Source organism: Haliotis rubra, unplaced genomic scaffold (genome assembly GCF_003918875.1).
Source record: "Haliotis rubra isolate DU_JTF1 unplaced genomic scaffold, ASM391887v1 Scf90, whole genome shotgun sequence".
NCBI lineage: Eukaryota > Metazoa > Mollusca > Gastropoda > Lepetellida > Haliotidae > Haliotis > Haliotis rubra.
In genome coordinates, this window is record NW_025767635.1 from 1,331,496 (window position 1) to 1,348,928 (window position 17,433).

Below are 17,433 nucleotides of genomic sequence, written 5' to 3' on the forward strand. Positions count from 1 at the left end.
ACGAGGCTTACCTCCATATTCCGACTTGTTTTACTTATCTTATGAAACCATATAACATGATAACATGGACCTGCCAGAATATCGCCATGATCATTGTGAAAACAACCTACTGGGGGACCAACACTGACCACACGGTGTGCGGCGTACAAACACCGTGCTCAGGTTGCTGTATACCGCTCGGCAGCTGTCAACGAAGAAGACGTTGGGCAGTTATTGATATTATAATCTTCCAATTATATAATAATGCATCCTCGCTTGTCACCAACAGCAACGTCACCAACATCAGAGGAACTGCGGCTCAAGTGCACACAATATGTGTTGTCTTCTCAGTGCATCTAGTGTTTCAGTGTTCCTACAGTCCCAATATACCCAGTGTTCCAGTGTTCCTACAGTCCCAATATACCTAGTGTTCCAGTGTACCTACAGTCCGAATGTGCCTAGTGTTCGTGTTCCTACAGTCCCAATATACCTAGTGTTCCAGTGTACCTACAGTCCCAATATACCTAGTGTTCCCAATATACCAGTGTTCCTACAGTCCCAATATACCTAGTGTTCCAGTGTAGTCCCAATATATCTAGTGTACAGTCCCAATATACCTAGTGTTCCAGTGTTCCTACAGTCCCAATATACCTAGTGTTCCAGTGTACCTACAGTCCCAATATACCTAGTGTTCCAGTGTACCTACAGTCCCAATATACCTAGTGTTCCAGTGTACCTACAGTCCCAATATACCTAGTGTTCCAGTGTACCTACAGTCCCAATATACCTAGTGTTCCAGTGTACCTACAGTCCCAATATACCTCCAGTGTTCCAGTGTACCTACAGTCCCAATATACCTAGTGTTCCAGTGTACCTACAGTCCAAATATACCTAGTGTTCCAGAGTCCATTGTACCCAGTTCCTACAGTCCCAATATACCTAGTGTTCCAGTGTACCTACAGTCCCAATATACCTAGTGTTCCAGTGTACCTACAGTACCTACAGTCCCAATATACCTAGTGTTCCAGTGTTCCTACAGTCCCAATATACCTAGTGTGTTCCAGTGTACCTACAGTCCCAATATACCCCAGTGTGTCCCAATATACCTAGTGTTCCTACAGTCCCAATATACCTAGTCCCAATATGTGTTCCTACAGTCCCAATATACCTAGTGTTCCAGTGTACCTACAGTCCCAATATACCTAGTGTTCCAGTGTACCTACAGTCCCAATATCCCAATATACCTAGTGTGTTCCAGTGTTCCAGTGTTCAGTGTTACCTACAGTCCCAATATACCTAGTGTTCCAGTGTACCTACAGTCCCAATATACCTAGTGTTCCAGTGTACCTACAGTCCCAATATACCTAGTGTTCCAGTGTACCTACAGTCCCAATATACCCAGTGTTCCTACAGTCCCAATATACCTAGTGTTCCAGTGTACCTACAGTCCCAATATACCTAGTGTTCCAGTGTACCTACAGTCCCAATATACCTAGTGTTTCAGTGTACCTACAGTCCCTATATACCTATTGTTCCCCAGTCCCAATATACCTAGTGTTTCAGTGTACCTACAGTCCCAATATACCTAGTGTTCCAGTGTTCCTACAGTCCCTATATACCTAGTGTTCCTATGTGCACACACTGGGAATGACTTAAGAAATGAATTGTAACCAAAACACATAAAGAAAGAGCTGCAGTGGTGGATGGTTGTGATGCTGGTCTGAAAAACTCTCCAATAGAAGTGTTGGGCGGTGGGGTAGCCTAGTGGTGAAAGCATTGGCTCGTCACGCCGAAGACCCGGGTTCGATCCCCCACATGGGTACAATGTGTGAATTGCTGGTGTCCCCCGCTGTGATGTTGCTTGAATGTCGCTAAAAGTGGCGTAAAAACCAAACTCACTCACTCACTCCAATAGTGGTGACCTTCGCTCACACTTCCAGCAGTTGGGGTGCCTGTCTTGGAGGGCAGATACCCGGTTTTACTCCGGGTTGAGGGTGGGCCATATCCCACGTATGGGCTGTATCCCAGGTATCGGTTGTTCCCTGCATGTTAAATTCTAGAGGGTATTTGCAGCAAGGGTTGTGTAAGAAACCTTCAGCATAATGCAGGTAATATTTTCATAACTTCCCCAGCTGATGAGAATCACAAGCCAGTGTCAGGGTATCAGTGTCATTATGAATGAAGAGACGGCAGAATATATCGCGTGTTCTATGACAATTATACAGCGCATCTAGGAAGGACAGCCTGTGGGTGTAATTGTGGAGGTCTGTAAACCTAGTATTTTAACTTGTGTATTGACAAATGTTACAAACGAAACCCCTTTCCCGTATCATGATATCTCCTGAATGATGCAGGGGGCCTCAGTGTCGACTGGCGCGGATTAAGGAGAATGTCATGAAGGTATGTGAGTCATACTACAAGGCTGATGCAGGGTATACTCATGCCGAGGTAACTACGTGCACGCTCATCCCCTGATAGTCTCTTGATTCCACTAGATAACCTGTAACTGAGTGTGATACACCTGGAGGCTGACCCAGCCAGTGTGATTAATGTCATACAATTACAGGCTGACCCAGACAGTGTTATTAATGTCATACCAGCCGGCAGTGATTAATGTCATACAATTACAGGCTGACCCCAGCCATTAATGTCAATTACAGGCTGACCCAGCCAGTGTTATTAATGTCATACAATTACAGACTGACCCAGACAGTGTTATTAATGTCATACAATTACAGGCTGACCCAGCCAGTGTTATTAATGTCATACAATTACAGGCTGACCCAGACAGTGTTATTAATGTCATACAATTACAGGCTGACCCAGACAGTGTTATTAATGTCATACAATTACAGGCTGACCCAGCCAGTGTTATTAATGTCATACAATTACAGGCTGACCCAGCCAGTGACAGTGTTATTAATGATTAATGTCATATTAAATTACAGGCTGACCCAGCCAGTGTGTCATACAATTAAGGTCATACAATTACAGGCTGACCCAGCCAGTGTGATTAATGTCATACAATTACAGGCTGACCCAGTGACCCAGTGTTATTAATGTCATACAATTACAGGCTGACCCTGGCCAGTGTTATTAATGTCATACAATTACAGGCTGAGTCAGTGACCCAGTCTATTAATGTCATACAATTACAGGCTGACCCAGTCATCCACAGTGTTATTAATTACAGTGTGTTATTAATGACATACCATTACAGGCTGACCCAGTACAGTGTTATTAATGTCATACAATACAGTACAGGCTGACCCAGCCAGTGTTATTAATGCTCATACAATTACAGGCTGACCCAGTCAGTGTTATATAGTACTATCGACTGACACATAACGGTTACTTATGTAATGAAACTGTAGGTCCACACAGTGAAGGCTACTACTGTAACACTGTAGGTGCACACAGTGAAGGCTACTACTGTAATACTGTGTAGGTCCACTGTAATACAGTGAAGGCTACTACTGTAATACTGTAGGTCCACACAGTGAAGGCTGTAACAATGTGGGTCCCACAGTGAAGGCTACTACACACAGTGCATAACACTTTGTACACTGTAGGTCCACACAGTGAAGGCTACTACTGTGGCTGAACACTGTAGGCTACTGCTGTGGCTGGCGGTAGCCAGGTCCACACGGTGAAGGCTACTGCCAGCAATACTGTGGGTCCACGCACAGTGAAGGCTACTACTGTAACACTGTAGGCCACCCAGTGAGGCTACTACTGTAACGCGGTGGGAGGCTACTGCACACAGGTGTGAAGGCTACTACTGTAACACTGTAGGTCACACAGTGAAGGCTACCACACAGTGAAGGCTACTACTGTAACACTGTAGGTCCCACACAGTGAAGGCTACTACTGTAACACTGTAGGTCCACACAGTGAAGGCTACTACTGTAACACGGTCCACACAGGCTACTGTAACTGTAGGGTTCTGTAGGTCCACACAGTGAAGGCTACTACTGTAACACTGTAGGTCCACACAGTGTAACACAGTGTAGGTCCACACAGTGAAGGCTACTACTGTAACACTGTAGGTCCACACAGTGAAGGTACTACTACTAACACTGTAGGTCCACACAGTGAAGGCTACTACTGTAACACTGTAGGTCCACACAGTGAAGGCTAACACTGTAGGTCCACTGCACAGTGAAGGCTACTACTACTGTAATACTGTAGGTCCACACAGTGAAGGCTACTACTGTAACACTGTAGGTCCACACAGTGAAGGCTACTACTGTAACACTGTAGGTCCACACAGTGAAGGCTACTACTGTAACACTGTAGGTCCACACAGTGAAGGCTACTACTCTAACACTGTAGGTCCACACAGTGAAGGCTACTACTGTAACACTGTAGGTCCACACAGTGAAGGCTACTACTGTAACAGTGTAGGTTCACACAGTGAAGGCTACTACAGTCGAGCACCGTTGTCTCGATATTCATGGGACCAAGAAAAAACATCGAGTTATCCGAACTTCGAGACATCCGACCAGGGCATATCGTCACATATCACTATGAAAGAAATCAAAACGCTTCTCAGTATGTTATGATTCGAAACTATAATCCGTTATCAGTAGTGTTTAGTCGTAACAGTGAGTACTTCCTAATTATTTCCTTCTTAATTAATCCTAATTAAATAACAAACAAGTGACACCTTCAACTCAATTAGCCCTAATTAGTTTACACTACCGCATCCCTTTGATTATGCCGCACCGTGTGGAAACGTGTGGAAACAACCTCAGTTCAGAGGGATACTTGCCCATGAAAGGTAGGTGAAGATCGAGCTTCTTTGCAAATATCGAGTTAAAAGGGTAATTTTGCTTGTTGGGACCATGAAATTATATCGAGATATCCGAAATATCGAGACAACCGTATCGAGTTAAAAGAGCTTGAATAATTATTAACACGGAAAAACTAGACAAAGTTTTATAAATACTTTATAACGATATGCGTTATTGAAAACTGGAAATATTACAGACTAACCGACTACGTTCCTCAATCTTACATTGATAACGAGCATCGGACATAATCCGGGAACAGTATCTCTAAAGCTTATAGAACCAAGGTGCATTACGTTTATCTGTCTTTACGGCTGTTTGTATTCCACGTTGGTCAAATCACGTGTGTGCCACATATACCTTCGTGGCATACTCGCGACTGGCCATCGATGCTTCGGTCCAACTAAATGACATAATCTCACGTTCACAATAACAACGTTATCGTAAGTTTTATCTGTAAACGCGATTATTTGCGATAGCTAGAATAGATATATATTACGGGTGACAGTCACAAATGAGGGGTGGCTGTCTAGTAAATTCACTCAGGTGTGTAACTTTACTTTCTTCTAGTTCGAGAAGTCTTTACCATTTCTGTTCTGTGTTAACTTAATCTTATTGGGCATCTCTTTACTATTTGTTACCCTTGGCACAATCGTTAGGTTTATGTGGAACGAGGCATTCCTTAGTATGTGTCTCATATCTTCTGTATTACAGTGTAGGATTGTTTATTTAATACTGATTGACCCTACAGTGACTATTATAGAATGTTTATAACATGGTGTGTCGGAAATTTTAACTATTGTATTACGTTGTGCATGAATACTATATGCTGCTTGGGACCGTTACAGAATGTAGATTGTATGAACCCCAACTGGGGTGATGTGTAGAGTTCTGAACTATTGTTGTGTACATTAGAATATGTATCGCGATTAATGTGTACATTAGAATATGTATCGCGATTAATGTAGTATGTGTCGTGTATAACGAATCTACATGTGATGTTTATGTACTTTGATATCTGATTGCATTCTGATCATGTTCTAATAATTAATTGTAAACTATGCTATTATTGACTGATTATGTAAAATCGTTCAGTGACTGCTGTGTAATAAACTCCTTGTTTATTTACTCAGATGTTGTGTTGTGTGTGGGTTGGTATGGGCAGACCTATTGCCAAGCGAGCTGATTCCCCAAAACTCGCGTTTTAATAGGTGGCGGAGAATCAAAAATCGACCTATGGCTACATACCAACCCACAAACTACAACACTAGGAGCCGGACACCGACCTCCGACCCCCGCCGACGAATACAGCGGCCTTGGCGAACCACTGGAGGACCTTACAACCATAGCTTCGGGCCCAAACACAGACAGCGTTAATCCTCCAGTCACTATCAACGAGGACAGGATTGCGTCGGGCCCAAACACTGAGGGGTCATCCTTCAGCCGTGCGACAAGACACACAGTCTCCCAATATGGCATACGTGAGTGATCTGGTGCCAAAATTCAACGGTACAGGCAACGCCCGACAATGGCTGAAGAAAATGAATTGTTTTTCGACAGTATCAATCACTCACAGATTCCGTCTACTTGAACCTCCTGCCGTTGTACGTAGACGGACCCGCTGCTACCTGGCTGGACTCGCTTCATCCAGCCCCAACAACCGCAGCCCAATTCGAAGCCGTCTTCACTCGTAGGTTCAACGACGTATCCTCACAGACGGCTTTCCTGTCCGCCCGCCAAAACGACACCGAGTCCCGGGTCTGCCTTCATTGAACGTGTGCACGAGATGAAAGCTGGCCTCCAGATCCCTGAGACCCTCCTTGTTCAAGTCATTATCAATGGCTTGCAGCCTCCTTTGAAGGGATTAGTCATTCCCCATGATCCACAATCACTAGAGACATTATCACTTCAGGTAAGACTGGCTGAAGCTGCTCTTCAAGCCACCCAGGATGCCACCCCATCCATATCATCCGGGACATATCCTGGGGTTGACAACGATCAACTGGCCACCATCGCTGCTCTGTTGACAACACAACAGCAGCAACTTGACAAGTTGACTGCTCAGATGGCCCACGATCTCCTGAGGCAGAATGTCAACACATATGTCAACCGTGATCAGTCCCACCAGCCCGGAGTCAACACACGTCGTTCTGCCCAGCCTCTGCAGCAACAACAACGGCAGCAACAACAACGGCAACAACAACAACAACAACAACAGAGGAACAACAACAGACAAACCTCAGGTAATTGCCGGGGTTGTGGTAACGACTGCAGGTCTAGAGTTTCATGTCCATCCTCTAATCAGCAATGTAGCTATTGCAGTGGGTTACATCACTTTGCTAGGGTATGTCGCCTTCGATTGAATCAGCAATATGGCTTTGCGCCTGCTGGTAGGCTCTGGCCTATGAGCAGGCACACCTTAAGAGCCCCGAGGGGTAGAAACACGTCAAAATCTTCTCTCAGTAGGCATACCAGTACCTCGAAATCATCGAGTTTGTCCCATCAATCACAGATTAAGTTAACACACAATAGAAATGGTAAAGACTTCTCGAACTAGAAGAAAGTAAAGTTACACACCTGAGTGAATTTACTAGACAGCCACCCCCCTCATTTGTGACTGTCACCCGTAATATATATCTATTCTAGCTATCGCAAATAATCGCGTTTACAGATAAAACTTACGATAACGTTGTTATTGTGAACGTGAGATTATGTCATTTAGTTGGACCGAAGCATCGATGGCCAGTCGCGAGTATGCCACGAAGGTATATGTGGCACACACGTGATTTGACCAACGTGGAATACAAACAGCCGTAAAGACAGATAAACGTAATGCACCTTGGTTCTATAAGCTTTAGAGATACTGTTCCCGGATTATGTCCGATGCTCGTTATCAATGTAAGATTGAGGAACGTAGTCGGTTAGTCTGTAATATTTCCAGTTTTCAATAACGCATATCGTAAAGTATTTATAAAACTTTGTCTAGTTTTTCCGTGTTAATATAATGATAAATTATGAAGGATTTTGCCAGGACCGAGATGTTATATCGAGACAACCGAGATATAGAGTTATCAGAGTTCGACACAACGCTGCTCGACAGTACTGAAATACTGTAGGCTGACACACTCACTGTTACCTATTTGGCTCCAAGTTGTTACTAATTAATAGTGTACCAATGCCTTTCAACCATTTCAATCCCAGAAGCCTCAATAGCCATTGTCGCTACGCCATTGAGCACCCCCTCCACGTCGTGCAGCGTTCAATGTGGCTCCCCTCGCCCCACTTTAGAAAGGTACAACTTCGTTATTTTGTTTATCCCACAACCATGGAGGAGTTTACTATGCAACAGCGGACAACAGGCTGGTCACATGACTGAACGATATCGATCAGTTCCACACGCGACGATGGCTGCTTCCTACTGTCAAGTGAGTTCAATTTTCCGTATCATGTGATCATCCCCTTTACATGCTTAATGAAACCATGTAATAACAGGCCTTATCTCACGCGGTGGAGAGTTTGGGTCGTCTGCTGTGGGTATGTCGTCTGCTGTTGAGTAGTTCCATACGAAGTACAAGTGAGACAGAAAGTGATCGTTCGGGAGATTTGGTTGCTAATGTAAACAATGCTTGACGAATGTGGAAATAGGGCCGTGAAAGAAACCAGTGACAGTTGACATGCTGGCTGTGCTCATTTAAAGCCGATTTCTTGTGCAATACATCGTGAACACACCAGACATTGTTCTCGTGCACCAACAACATTGTGATAGAACACTAAATACGACGGCAGTACTTAACGGAGGACTGCGGCACACTACAGCGCAGTTGTCTCCCTTGTATTATAATACGTACATCCCTATAGTCACATTTTCTGGAAACCTTTTCCCACTTCTTTGAGAGGCGTTTACAAGCTGGGGTACTAAAAGGACAGGAATATATGGATGAACATCTTCTATATTACAATAGGAGTCACGTGCTTGCAAACGGCAAAAGAGCCTACCTTAACGCGTAGCTTCTATTGAAATACATAAGATGTTCACCTATACATTTTCTAATACTTCTAATCTAGTTGCAACTTCTGTTAAACCGTGAGACTTTTCTGTGTGAGGTTATAAATGTTGCATGTAAATATCTACTGGGAGGAATACTTCAAGAGGACATGTCCTCAACCGAAACACTGGTCCTGAACACCACGACAAAATAACGTTTCTACCCCAAGTTTTCCTGAAGGAGTTTAGTCCGTGATCAGGGCCCCGTTCAATGAAGCAATGCATCATATAACGAACTGGGTTTCGACTCTAGGGCAAACGTTTGCTCAGTAATCTATCTTTCATTATATATATATATATATAACTTCAGGGTACAATCCGAGGGACGGACCCCGCCTCCTTCAACTCGGAGGATGCCGCAGACCGTCTCCGCAAGGCCATGAAGGGACTGGGTGAGATATATCCCATATACTGAAGAGACTGGGTGAGATATATCCCATATACTGAAGGGACTGGGTGAGATATATCCCATATACTGAAGGGACTGGGTGTGATATATTCCATATACTGAAGGGACTGGGTGAGATATATTCTATATACTGAATGGACTGGGTGAGATATATTCCACATACTGAAGGGACTGGGTGAGATATATCCCATATACTGAAGAGACTGGGTGAGATATATCCCATATACTGAAGGGACTGGGTGAGATATATTCCATATACTGAAGGGACTGGGTGAGATATATTCCATATACTGAAGGGACTGGGTGAGATATATCCCATATACTGAAGGGACTGGGTGAGATATATTCTATATACTGAAGGGACTGGGTGTGATATATTCCATATACTGAAGGGACTGGGTGAGATATATCCCATATACTGAAGGGACTGGGTGAGATATATTCCATATACTGAAGGGACTGGGTGAGATATATCCCATATACTGAAGGGACTGGGTGAGATATATTCTATATACTGAAGGGACTGGGTGAGATATATTCCATATACTGAAGGGACTGGGTGAGATATATTCCATATACTGAAGGGAATGGGGGAGATATATCCCATATACTGAAGGGACTGGGTGAGATATATTCCATACACTGAAGGGACTCGGTGAGATATATCCCATATACTGAAGGGACTGGGTGAGATATGTTCCATATACTGAAGGGACTGGGTGAGATATATTCCACATACTGAAGGGACTGGGTGAGATATATCCCAGATACTGAAGAGACTGGATGAGATATATCCCATATACTGAAGGGACTGGGTGAGATATATCCCATATACTGAAGGGACTGGGTGAGATATATCCCATATACTGAAGGGACTGGGTGAGATATATCCCATATACTGAAGGGACTGGGTGAGATATATCCCATATACTGAAGGGACTGGGTGAGATATATCCCATATTCTGAAGGGACTGGGTGAGATATATCCTATATACTGAAGGGACTGGGTGAGATATATCCCCATGTACTGAAGAGACTGGGTGAGATATATCCCATATACTGAAGGGACTGGGTGAGATATATCCCATATACTGAAGGGACTGGGTGAGATATATCCCATATACTGAAGGGACTGGGTGAGATATATCCCATATACTGAAGAGACTGGATGAGATATATCCCATATACTGAAGGGACTGGGTGAGATATATTCCATATACTGAAGGGACTGGGTGAGATATATCCCATATACTGAAGGGACTGGGTGAGATATATTCCATATACTGAAGGGACTGGGTGAGATATATTCCATATACTGAAGGGACTGGGTGAGATATATCCCATATACTGAAGGGACTGGGTAAGATTTATCCCATACACTGAAAGGTCTCTCTAATCCTATAATACATACATGTACATATACAAACACTGATTTTGAAATGCATGCAATACTCAACATCACAAAGTAAAAAACAATCGTACGTACTCAACATTACACACACATCGCACGCACACACAGACACACACTGCACGCGCGCACACACACACACACACACACACACACAATCGCAAACACACAAGCATGAACATCCCACACGGGCGCACCGATATACGTGTATATGGCTATACATGCACTTAATACGAATCGGACGCCAAGTGAAGGTGTACACAGAGTTACTGATATATGGCATACAGTTCCCGGACCCTTCTCTCCGGCTGCATTGTCACCTGTATGTATGGAGACGCGCTTGTTGCAGGCACAGACGAGCACCAGATCATCCGGGTTCTCACGGAGCACACCAACGCCCAGCGGCAGGAGATCAAGGACAAGTACAAGACGTGTTTCGGCAGGGTATGTGGCTTGTCTAGGCGGACGTACAGATACAGGGCAAAGAACCTACACGTCAAATGTGCACAAATATAACTCACTAAAAGCTTGTGTCGTATAGGATTCAAACATATGCCCACACATCCCTGCAAGTGTTTAGGCTAACCTTTTCACATTTGTAGAGTGTATTGTCTGCGAATATAAGGTATTCGCTGCAACAGTTTTCTATTTTCTGGAGGGGCGGTGGGATAGCCTAGTGGATAAAACGTTCACGTCACGCCGAAGACCCGGGTTCAATTCCCATGGGTACAATGTGTGAAGGCCATTTCTGGTGTACCCGCGTGATAGTGCTCGAATATTGCTAAAAGCTGCGTAAAACTAAACTCACTCACTCTATTTTCTAAAGGATCTCATTGAAGACCTAAAGAGTGAGCTGGCGGGTCACTTCGAGTCCCTCTGCCTCTACCTGTTGATGCCGGCGAGGTACTTCGATGCCTTCTGTCTGAAGAACGCCATGAAGGTATGTGAACAGCGGACTGTTTAACAAATACCAATGTGTTGAAGGAACCCCATGTTACTCATACCTGAGTATGATTGTGTTGTTTCAGAGACTCGGCACCAAAGAGTCTCACATCATCGACATCCTGGTGTCCAGGTCCAACATGGAGATCCAGGACATAAAGACTGTCTACAAAGGTGAGCAGACAAGATAGAAAGGAGTGTAGGAACAGACTGTCTGTAACCTTGAACATACGATAAAGACTGTTAGTCTGAATGGCGTGTACTACCTGGGGAGATATGTATTACAGTGTGTACAAGAAGTTCGTTTGTCTTCATCACGTAAATGCCATCTCCACTGTTTCCCAGAGTTGTTCCAGTCCGACCTGGAAGAGGACATCAAGTCGGAGGTGTCAGGTGACTTCCAGCGCGTGCTGGTTGGTCTCGTGCAGGGCAGGAGATCGGAGGAGCAGACGGTTGATGACGACGCCGCCAAGGCCGACATGAGGGAGGTGTATAACGTGAGTATCAACTTCTCAAGGCCGACACGAGGGAGGTGTAGAAAGTGAGTATCAACTCGTCAAGGTCGACATGAGGGAGGTGTATAAAGTATCAACTTGTCAAGGCCGACATGGGGAGGTGTATAAAGTGAGTATCATCTTGTCAAGGCCGACATGACGGAGATGTGTAAAGTGAGTATCATCTTGTCAAGGCCGACATGAGGGAGGTGTATAAAGTGAGTATCATCTTGTCAAGGCCGACATGGGGAGGTGTATAAAGTGAGTATCATCTTGTCAAGGCCGACATTAGGGAGGTGTAAGTATCAACTTGTCAAGGCCGACATGGGGAGGTGTATAAAGTGAGTATCATCTTGTCAAGGCCGACATAAGGGAGGTGTAAGAAGTATCAACTTGTCAAGGCCGACATTAGGGAGGTGTATAAAGTGAGTATCATCTTGTCAAGGCCGACATGAGGGAGGTGTATAAAGTGAGTATCAACTTGTCAAGGCCGACATGAGGGAGGTGTATAAAGTGAGTATCAACTTGTCAAGGCCGACGTGAGGGAGGTGTATAAAGTGAGTATCAACTTGTCAAGGCCGACACGAGGAAGGTGTACAACGTATCAACCTGTCATGGTCGACATGAGGGAGGTGTATAAAGTGAGTATCATCTTGTCAAGGCCGACATTAGGGAGGTGTATAAAGTGAGTATCAACTTGTCAAGGCCTGTTGCATGACGTGAGGACCTGTTTGTCATGTCCCAGAGACAATCTCATTCCCTGTGGTACCAAAGGCCGATGTACCTTGATACTCGCAGTTGAAATCCTGAAATTTCACCACGTTATGAAAATATATAATTCAGCAATACCGTTGTAGGTGCAGAAGACTTATCACAAACCAGTTAAAGTTTCAGTTAATAAATTATTTACATATATTACATGAAATGTCAACATACATCTGTGTACCTCTCTCTGGTACAAGGGATAAAACTCATCGACCGCTTCAACAAACAGAACCAAGGTTCAGACTTCAAACCTAAGCTGAACTTGTGTGTTTTACGATGTAGGTATGTATGCATGCTGTACCTTGGTATAAAGCCGCTTCATGTTCGATGTTCGCAGGGAGGTGAGGGACTGAGATTCGCCACGGACGAGGATGTCTTCAACAAGGTGCTCGTGACCCGCAGCATCCCTCATCTTAGGAAGGTGTTTGAGCTCTACAAGGAGTACGCCAGCAAGGATATAGAGGGCGCCATTATCGGCGAGATGAGTGGAGATACACAGAAAGCTTTCCTGGCAATAGGTGAGTCAATACACATTCCTAGATCACCACACACACACATACAGACAGACAGATATACATACACTATATTTACGTACAAGTCAATAATGCCCGAGTTCGGCCAAACGCTACTTTGAGCAGTAGTTCAGTTGTATCAGGGGTCACGTGGGAGGAAAGCATTAAGTGATGTATGTCTCGGATGTTTACCAGGTGGAAGAGCAATGTTGACAAACCTAGAAACTAATCAGGGCGAACAAGGGACTGAACTCATGATCATAGATTCCTGAAACACATAAGGGATACAACTCTAGCACCTTTATTATTGCAATGAACGTGTTTCTCTTCGACTCTCTAATCCAACAATCTTTACTTCCAGTTTATTACGTGAAGGACCCCTTAAAGTTCTTCGCCAAATGTCTGTTTGAGAGTATGGACGGAGTGGGAACCGATGACGAACGCCTGATGCAGTTGGTGGTGTCCCACTCTGAGGTATGTGGGGGTAGGGAGTGCGAGGTGAGGGACACCGGGTGTTTCAGCAGTATCACAAATACCTGTCAATATTAGAGGAGCTTAAGAAAAACAAATGATAGCACGAACAACGATGTTCCTTGTCAGAGAGACCCGGTCCTCACTGGGTTGTACAGTACACATGACATACGGAGGACCTGGGACAGACCCACAAATTGAGACTAGTCAGGCCAACTCGCTGTCCTCTTTTTTTATCAATATCTTTCAAAGCATGCATTAGGTTACTGGCAACATTTAGAATTGGATCGAAAATGACTCCAGGTGATGATATGTTGAAGGATGCATTAGGATGAGACGATAATAGTCAGGCCACCAACCAGTTAGGGGGCACACATTGTGTGACTTGGTAAACAGAGTCATCATACGCCGACCATGTGATCATTGAATTGTCTGTTCAGATTCGACTATTTACGGATCGCCCCCATACAGTTGCCATATTAATCAGTGCAGTGTTAACAAACAATACACGTTGACAGGTGGACCTCCAGGACGTGGCGGATGTCTACCAGAAGGAGTACAAGGCAACCCTGGCAGAACACATCCGGAAGGACACCTCAGGCGACTACCGCAAGCTGCTCCTGCAGCTGACGCAGGGCGGGGAAAGCCAGGGAGTCGCCGGACAAAAGAAGGAGTCAAGTTGAAGTCAGGATCACACTTCATCATTTCATGCTCCGACACCTGGTGCCATTCTGTCACATGGACGATGTGTTTGCCAGACACTAGAGAGACAGAAGCAGGATATTGAAGGGCCGGTGTCTCTTGGTTCCAGTCACCTATATCTCATATGTAACATGTAGAGTACACAAATTAGTGACACAACATACACTTGCCTCCTATCTTATGTTCCAGGGTATATCTCAGCCATGACTAACAGGAGCATTTTGTGGCAGCTCAGTTACCACAGATGTGCCCAGGTATTCTGACAGCCATTGACTTGATGCAATTAATCCTTTCATTATTAACAAATATTTCTGAAAATTAAAAAACCCACTTCCACCTATGATCCTCTTCCTTCTGGCTTCAGTACCAGGCTATGGTTGAGGCCACCACTCATGTTGTGCGATCCTGTTACACTCACTATTGTGGTGAAGATCTCAAGGAACACACACCATGAAGTACATGCCTGCAATACGACCACGTCAGACTTAATAGTAGGTCTACATATGAAAATCTTCAAGTCAGTAGGTTTACTTGATGTTGCCTTGCATTTCCATGACAGTTTCATAGTTATTCAGGAGGTTAGCAATGCTCGTAATTTCTCGTTTGTACTTGTGACATATACTGGACATGAATTCAATACTCCCATTACATTGCCACTGACCTCACAGCACACAACACTACACACCACCACACACACACCACCACTACACTACACACACCACTACACACACAACACACCACTACACAGCACACAACACCACTACACAGCACACAACACTACACAGCACAGCACACCACTACACAGCACACAGCACACCACTAATCAGCACACTACACAGCACACAACACTACACAGCACTAATGAGCACAACACCACCACACAACACACCACTACACAGCACACAACACTACACAGCACACAGCACACACCACTACACAGCACAGCACTACACAGCACAACACTACACAGCACACAACACACCACTACACAGCACAGCACAGCACCACCACCACAACACAACACTACACAGCACAGCACACAACACTTCACACAACACTACACAGCACAGCACACACCACACACACACACTACACAGCACAGCACACAACACTACACATCATCCCTCAGGGGCACTTATCTCATAACAATAACAGCAGGAAATAAGGGGTCCTTGGAACATAACTTACAAACTAACTGAAGAAATAGGGTTGTTTTTTGTACAGCACTATTAATGCATGGTCAATAATATCTTCAGTTCAAATATTAACTACAAGTAGAACAAGCTTACTGGCAGTGCTTGCTGGTATTACAAGGGAAGTAACTCTTGGACTTGTCAGCATCTCCAAGCTTTTGATATTTTTGCATTCTTATTTGTATTTCAGCCAATGATGTCATGGTCAAACTCACCCAATTACTAAACCTGTAGTTGTGACAATAGTCAGAGGAATGTCCTTGCAGGATAGGGCAACACTTGCAATAAAACATGCAATGCTGTGTAGCACATTTCTACCTTATTCTAACACAATTTGTAGCAACTTTACTTATTACTGTTCTGTAAGAAATAAAACGTTTAAGCCGGACAACTTGCTTCACCGTCTCGTGTATTACAGCAGCCATGTTGAAGGAGTCAGTGTGGCAATGTATGGATGTTAGATCTGGGAACAGTATTTGTTGTTTAATAAATGTTGGCACTGAAAGCCTCAAGAGAGTGGTATAGACTCACATGTTCTTGTTTCCATCCGCCTTGTCATACATCAGCCACTGGAGATCTATTCCCACCTCAACATCAGTCACATCTATTCCCCACCTCAACATCAGAGAGATCTATTCCCACCTCAACATCAGTCACTGGAGATCTATTCCCACCTCAACATCAGCCACTGGAGATCTATTCCCACCTCAACATCAGTCACTGGAGATCTATTCCCACCTCAACTCTGGAATCATCAGTCACTGCCATTGGAGATCTATTCCCACCTCAACATCAGCCACTGGAGATCTATTCCCACCTCAACATCAGCCACTGGAGATCTATTCCCACCTCAACATCAGTCACTGGAGATCTATTCCCACCTCAACATCAGCCACTGGAGATCTATTCCCACCTCAACATCAGCCACTGGAGATCTATTCCCACCTCAACATCAGTCACTGGAGATCTATTCCCACCTCAACATCAGCCACTGGAGATCTATTCCCACCTCAACATCAGCCACTGGAGATCTATTCCCACCTCAACATCAGCCACTGGAGATCTATTCCCACCTCAACATCAGCCATTCCCACCTCCATCAGCCACTGGAGATCTATTCACCTCAACATCACTGGAGATCTATTCCCACCCCACCTGGAATCATCACCTCACTGGAGATCTATTCCCACCTCAACATCAGTCCACTGGAGATCTATTCCCACCTCAACATCAGCCACTGGAGATCTATTCCCACCTCAACATCAGTCACTGGAGATCTATTCCCACCTCAACATCAGCTCACTGGAGATCTATTCCCACCTCAACATCAGTCACTGGAGATCTATTCCCACCTCAACATCAGCCACTGGAGATCTATTCTCTGGGAAGCCATGTATCATATATTTACTTTAAGGCGATGGAAATTCTTATCACTGCATCTGACCAACGACATGATTCATAACAATTACATGTGTAAATTCAAGGTTGAACTTGAAGTCATATACAATTACAACCTAAACATGACATGAAGAAAAGTCGTCAAATCCCGTTTGACTGAGCCGAGTACACTTGCCCAAAGCGATCTCTGTGCTATGATGATCACAACTCCAATATCCTAACACAGACTTACGACAGTTCTAGCAGTTAGATCACATGTCATACAATAAAACTTCTCCTGGAATGGGAAGACTCAACACTGGTTATATTACACAACAATGGT

At 44.4% G+C, this 17,433-nt stretch overlaps 2 protein-coding genes and 1 long non-coding RNA gene across 8 annotated transcripts; 2 read left to right on the forward strand and 1 right to left on the reverse strand.

The window, feature by feature from the left end:
• Positions 1–6,558: 6,558 nt before the first annotated feature.
• On the forward strand, positions 6,559–7,195 carry LOC124263950 (putative mediator of RNA polymerase II transcription subunit 15). The gene is made up of 2 exons (XM_046698677.1): positions 6,559–7,015; positions 7,185–7,195. The coding sequence occupies exons 1-2, from the start codon at positions 6,559–6,561 to the stop codon at positions 7,193–7,195; spliced, it is 468 nt and encodes a 155-aa protein (XP_046554633.1).
• A 727-nt stretch (positions 7,196–7,922) lies between these two features.
• On the forward strand, positions 7,923–14,860 carry LOC124263937 (annexin A5-like). The gene is made up of 9 exons (XM_046698665.1): positions 7,923–8,197; positions 9,128–9,209; positions 10,984–11,078; positions 11,461–11,574; positions 11,663–11,750; positions 11,922–12,073; positions 13,173–13,353; positions 13,709–13,821; positions 14,337–14,860. Exons 1-9 carry the CDS (start codon positions 8,141–8,143, stop codon positions 14,499–14,501), a joined length of 1,047 nt encoding a protein of 348 aa, XP_046554621.1. The 5' UTR covers positions 7,923–8,140; the 3' UTR covers positions 14,502–14,860.
• Positions 14,861–15,930: 1,070 nt separating this feature from the next.
• On the reverse strand, positions 15,931–17,015 carry LOC124263938. 6 transcript variants are annotated; one of them, XR_006894998.1, is made up of 4 exons: positions 16,937–17,015; positions 16,595–16,786; positions 16,356–16,419; positions 15,931–16,300 (listed from the first exon to the last, which is right to left on the reverse strand). It is a non-coding gene; the product is annotated as an uncharacterized LOC124263938 (long non-coding RNA). The 6 variants fall into 6 exon arrangements; XR_006895001.1 differs by having other exon boundaries at positions 15,931–16,282; positions 16,371–16,419; positions 16,499–16,786; XR_006894997.1 differs by having other exon boundaries at positions 16,499–16,786.
• Positions 17,016–17,433: the final 418 nt, after the last annotated feature.